This window comes from Cupressus sempervirens, chromosome 2 (assembly GCF_028749045.1).
Source record: "Cupressus sempervirens isolate cs-2001-9-10 chromosome 2, ASM2874904v1, whole genome shotgun sequence".
Taxonomy (NCBI): Eukaryota; Viridiplantae; Streptophyta; class Pinopsida; order Cupressales; family Cupressaceae; genus Cupressus; species Cupressus sempervirens.
Genome location: NC_143119.1, coordinates 615,312,931 through 615,319,395, shown reverse-complemented (window position 1 = coordinate 615,319,395; position 6,465 = coordinate 615,312,931). Strand labels below are relative to the sequence as shown.

Genomic DNA, 6,465 nt, shown 5'->3' with positions numbered 1-6,465 from the left:
CAAACAAGGGACAAGGTTTTTATTCACCAATTATTATTAAGAAAGATGATCTAGTAGAAAAGCATCTAATTTCACACTTTTCAAAATCTAATATAAAAGGAAAGGAAAGGTGGTTTTATAGTCCACGACACTATGCCATATTTTTTGGGTTTACATATGGTGACAGTGATATGGGACTACCTCGTACTCTTTTTCGAGAGGCGCTTGGTGCTACAAATGAGGCGTACATACCCTACCCCCCGGTGGGATTTGAACTTGTGACCTCTCTTATAGAAATATTAAATTGATTTTTTTTTTCCTTTTTTCTTTTTTCCCAGTAGATTACTTGTGGAGTAGATTACTTGTGGAGTCCCTATAAGATGTCCAAAACAAAACATGAGTATAATACAACCATATACAAGGAGAAAGTTGAGACAACCAGTACAACAAAAGATGATCCAGAGAATGAAATTCAGCCATTAATGTCACCAGTGTTTCACATTACATTTATGAAAACTTTTCCTTATAATAAGTCAACTATTAAATAAGAAAGTTGAATATCTTTAAATATTTGCAGTGGAATCATAATGCTGACGCACCCTCACCCCATTTTCCTCCCACCACAACTTCGCCTGCACTTCGCTGAACACTTGACGACTGCACCCACATTTCAATTCATTTCATCTTCTATTCTCCTCAAAAACCAACAAACAAAATAATTTGAATATCACTGATGTACCTGAATTTAATACGCTTAATTTGAAGTGACCCACCAACCAAACGGTGAAGAGTTATTGCCACGCCTCGCTCAAAATCTTCCGTGTATTCATCTTCTTCTTCTTTCTCCTCTTCATTGCACCGTGGAAGCTCAACATTATCATTATCACCGTCTCCATCTTGAGGAAGCTCAATATCATCATCATCATCGTCATTATTATCTTTCGCAGGAAAGAAGCAATTGAGCACAACAGAAAGAAACCTCATTCTGCTTTTTTCCATATATCCTCACAATATCGTTGCCATCTAATTCCCTTTTATAGAAATTTTATGCCAGAATTTTCTTCTACGTTGGTGGTATAAAAAAAATTAGGGCAACATATTCCCTTGCATAAGTTTCAACTATTCCAACACCACCCAAAATGGACAAAATCGATGATTGCTACAAAACAAAACACTGTCATTGACTGTGGTCCCAAAATTCACGTTCAATGTTTTGGGGCCAACATGATGCAAGATTATTAATCAAATAAAGTTATGGCTACAAGCGTCAAAGTATGTGAAATAGATTGATTTTGTAACAATTAAATATAATTTTGTTTTGATTTTGAAATATGTGGCAAATTTGAAATGAGTCTCCTGTCACTCGCATTATTTATTTAAGCCAAAAATAGCTAAAGTTCTAATCTAAAGTTTTTGAGTTTGCCATACATCTAGCACCTAAGCCATAATATACAATGTAAGCTTATGTGACCAAAAACATAGTAAAAGGATATGCTTATATTGTCACATAGATACTTAGTTATTAGCTATTTCATATGGGTCTTGCTGTTGAGTCTTGTAGATAGGTTGTGTCCTTTTAATACTCTTAATCTTTATTTAAAAACTACAGATATAATGGCTAAGTAGCTAATTTTAATTTTACTTAAAAAGTTAAATAACTTTGATTACTTATTATAAAAATTATTATAAAATAGGTTATTAATTTTTGAAACATTCTTATAAATGAATTGAAGGATGATAGCCAAATTGACAATTGAGATTTATGGTCTATTTTCAAAAATGTAAATATATGAGTAGTTTGATTGTATATAGGGATAGGGTTGCATTTACCTCTTTTGGTTTGAAGTTACGTTTAAAGGTCAAGATGAAAATTGGTATACAAAGAATTTTTTAAAGGAATAATGTAAATATTACTAATACAAGAGTTTCTACCTTACTTTCTAAATTTAAAAATAAATAGATTTAATCTTATAGGTCATTTTGAATGTTGCACAATTTTAAAGCCATGATAAGAATTAGACATCATTTAAATGAGTCATGGTGATAATTAGTATGGACATATTCATGAATGCCATCTTTTTCTATCAATAAAATAAATCTTGAAAATAAAACTACTATTAAATTAATTACTTATGTGGTACTTAAGCAACATTAATGTGAATTCTTTTTTAAAATAAAAACATACATTAAAATCCATGTTTACATTAGAAGGAAATATATCTAAATGAACCTTTTTCATGTAACTTTTTATCAATAACCTTGAACACATAAATAGAATAAGTTGTTGAATTTATTTTTTGTTGTATAATACAATAAATATGTTTCCCTACAATATAATCATTTTTTTTTTACATATTGGACTTCATAATACTAAAAATAGATCTAGACATTCAAAATAGAGTAGTATTTAGTTGTTTCTACAGTTATCATTTAAGTCATCTTGTATATCATAATTAAAATGTTATAAACCTAACAGATGTCCATGTTTCCATGTTTATAAACCCTTCAACACTCCCCCTATTCATTTTTATTAAATTCATTTTTTCAAATATACATATACACATGCTATCTATAATAGCTCAATTCTATTTCTTTCTTCAGAATGTTGTAGAGATGACCTTCTAAGCTCACATATATAAATACCACCAACTTCTCACTTTAATTGTTTACACCTATTACTAGCGAAGCATAAATGTGCATGATATTAAATGACTTTATATTTAAAGGAATTGAGTGTATTCATTTTAGACATCATTATTTGGGAGAGAAAAAAAATTAAACGATTTGCAGTTATATGCTCTAATTGTTGCACTAAACAAAACATAGTTTTACACACTCATTCTAAAAGTGTGTGTGCATGAGTACAGATTATTTAAATGTTATATTTATTTGAGTACTATATATTGGTCTATGTAAAAGAATTTTTTTGAACCAACGATAATATTTTTAAAGATGTTTACATGCTTCAATATTAAAATATTAAAATAAAAACCATGATAGGATATTCAAAATCAACTCATCATGACCTCTACTAGGGTTTTTACAAATTTCCTATAAAACTTTTCATTTCACATTACATTTACTGTGGGAATTAGTTTTAGGTTATAATGGTCTCGGCCTTTTTTGGGCTAGCAATTGATGATGGTGTTGGAGCTATTCTTGTTGGCACTATTGGATCCTCTAAGAAAATATCAGTGCAAGTTTGTTCCCAAGGTGTTCCACAAGGTAACTTCTCTCCTGATATTGTTCTCAATGCTAAATATTTTGATTTTGCATGTGCATGGGTTGAGCAAGAAACTCTGATAGGCTATTTTGTTGGACACAATCCTTCTAAAAGCATGCTTAGAAAGTGGGCCTCAAAGTTCTGGACACCACAACGTGCCCTCCTTTTAAGGGTGTTTAATGCCTTACCAAGGGATTTTTTCTATTTCATTTTGGCAACCCTAGCTAGGCTTAAACATGTGTTTTCCTGTGGCTGTTTTCCTGTGGCCCCTAATCTAATAGGGTTTCCTTTTTAGTTTTCTAGAGATGGCCTCGAGACTTTGTTGTCTCTAATGACTGCAACCTTAAAGTGTCAATTTGGGTTGAGTTTCCTAGGCACCCAATATTGTGTTGGTTGTTCTTGCAGCCTATTGTGCAAATTGGTAGTGCAAGGTGATATGCCTTGAGCCAAAAATTTTTTACAATGCTCACCCTCAAGATAGTGTCTCCATTGAGATCGACCTTTGTAGCGACCTCAAGGAAATTATGGAGATTCATATTGGTAGTACCATCTTCACCCAAAAGGCTATTTACCTAAATCTTCTAAACACTTTCTATCAATGCCAATCTGCTAAACACAAGATTAGGGATTGTCCCCTGCTAGAGCATAACTATCAACTAGCCCTAGAAGCTAAGCCTACTACAACCATGAAAAAAGATGAGTGGACCATTGTCGTCAAAAAGGGAAAAGACAATAGTGCTACTAAAGAAGGTTCTTCATCACACAATACTGTACATCTCATCTCTAGTATGGCACTGCCAGTCCTTTTGGTTCCTCTGTGCATGCCTCTGCCTAATTCAAATCTTAGTCCTCAAGAGATGGTGAGTCTTGATGACTTTGAGCCTCAACCCACTTGGGTTCAAGAACCATAAGTAGCTTCAATGATTTATTCATAGTTCCTTCATCATTCTAGTAGTGCAAAAGGCCAAAATGAGCTTTTTTGACAACAAGGAGAAATGGATGGTAATCTCCATTGGAGATCCCTTGTTTGATTCTTCTTCCACATTGTTGCATAACAAGTTCTCCTCTCTTGTGAATGAGGATAACATGGAAGTTGGTTTAGGATGAATTTTCTCTCATTGAATGTGTGCATGATAAAAAAAATCCCTCAAAAGTATTTTTTTGTGATACCAGGCATAGGTTTGGTTAGTTGGATTTACTTTTCCTTCAAGAAGTCAAAATTTGTTGGGTTTCTTCTCAACTCAACCTACCAAGTTATTTGTCTAGGGAGTGTCATTTTTACTTCCCAGCATGAAGCTGGTCGAGGTGGTGAAGTTACTCTTCTTTCACCTCATTTACTTTCTTCTATTATTTTGCATGGTTTAGATCCCATACAAAGAATTGTCTATATATATTTTTCTTTTCATAATCATTCATTTAGTGTTGGTAATGTTTATGCTCCCAATGATGTGATGGATCATTCACAGATGTGGCGATGGATGGTGGATCATCTACCACCTTCCACCTAGGTCTTTTGTGTGGAATTTAGTATGGTTGAGCTAACTATTGACAAGAAAGGACTTCTTCCTTTTCAATGGTCAATTAGCGAAAGAGAAGCTTAGTTCTACATGTGTTATAAATTGGGCCTTTTTTTATCCCAACGCCAACCGCCACTAGCCTGGTGGGGTTTGGAATACTTGGTTCAACTTTCCAACTAGTACTAAGTAATGTTTTAAGAGGCTTGACCATACTATGCTTACAAATCAACCTTTCTTTTCCTTCTCTAAAGAGAGAGATTTACTTATCACTCCATGAGTAGGTGTGACCTTGTTAGACCACTCTTGCATCTTCTTTTAAATCATCTGGCACACAACTCAACCCCATACATGGAAAATGCAATTATATCTTAACACTTCTCTATTGTGTTAGGATTAACCAAAAATAGAAATAATAATTATATGCAAATATAACCAATATCAAAAAATACGAAATAACCTGGGGTGCTTCCCCTTGACCATGTCTTGGGGGCACTGCCCCCAACCCCCTTTAGAAATAATCTAGGGGGAAACCATGCCGAATAAACCTCCAAGTTTGATTAGGATCCACATCACAACATATTTTCCCATGCACCCACCTCTACTTATATCTTTCACATCTAGAATATTGAGCCTCAGCCCCAAACTCATGTTCTATGGAATCATGGATTCAAGGGTGGAATGATGTCATCACTCCCACTATGAGATTTCTTCGCATTTATGTCAAGTAGTTGGCTAAGTATTGTCGTAGATCTTATGAGGCCACTACTAAAGATCTGTGTACAACCTCTGAAGCCCTTTCCATGAATCCCTTTAATATGGATTTACAAACCCAACTTTCCTACCTCCCTCGCTTTTGTAGATGACTCCTTATGTTGCCAATGCCTAGACACCTTCTTCTTAGCATCTAGCTCATGGCACAAGACTCTCTACTACAAACATTCCTTTTTGATTGGCCTGACATGGAAAGCTCATTACGAATTGAAATGGGTGCAACATAGAAAATATTTTCACTTTCTTGGAATCTCGTTTCCCTTTCAAGCTTCCCCTATAGAGATTTGGAATGTAGTCTTGGCTAGGATTGAGAACAAATTAGAATACTAGATCACTAAACAACTCTCCTTGCTAGTAAATTTCATATTTTCTCTAAGGTGTTGGCTTCTATGAATGTGTACTATTCCTCCTGTTGGGCTCCTTTGAAGGCCTCTTATCTCAAGCTTGAGCATCTTTTGTGTGATCTCTTTGCACTTCAGACACTTCTCACTATGGCTTCCATAGAGAAGCATCATATTTTTCTTTTTTTCCTAAATATTCTTGTAGGTTAGAGTTGCTTTCTACTCAAAAGCAAGGTATTTCTCTTTGTCCCAATTGGGTCATTTGTGGTCTCACTCGCAATGAGGCCTAGGAAATTCTTGTGTGACATTGTATTCCTACAAGCTTCTTGGTTAATTGACCTACCTAGAAGGGGATTGGCTTTCAATCCCTTCTAGTTACCTCTTAACCTGTGCAAATCCAAGGTACCTTTGTGGCTAAGAGCATTTGGAAAGCTTAGGAAGTTGTCAAGCCATAACTCCATTAGGCTAGAGATGGGTTCATAGGTAGGCTCTCTATGAACCAACATAGTCTTTTGTGGTCCCCTTGATTTTCCATATAAGGGGTGCCCCTAGCTAAAGTGCAAGGAGTGAGTGCTCGACATTTTCTCAAACATGGCATCAGGACCTCCAAGGACTTATTTTCTACAGTCACCAT

At 34.7% G+C, this 6,465-nt stretch overlaps 1 protein-coding gene across 1 annotated transcript; it reads right to left on the bottom strand.

Annotated features, from left to right (window-relative positions):
- Positions 1-376: 376 nt before the first annotated feature.
- On the bottom strand, positions 377-972 carry LOC149574884 (uncharacterized). Its single transcript, XM_089812141.1, has 2 exons — positions 719-972; positions 377-636 (listed from the first exon to the last, which is right to left on the bottom strand). Exons 1-2 carry the CDS (start codon positions 961-963, stop codon positions 543-545), a joined length of 339 nt encoding a protein of 112 aa, XP_089668267.1. The 5' UTR covers positions 964-972; the 3' UTR covers positions 377-542.
- Positions 973-6,465: the final 5,493 nt, after the last annotated feature.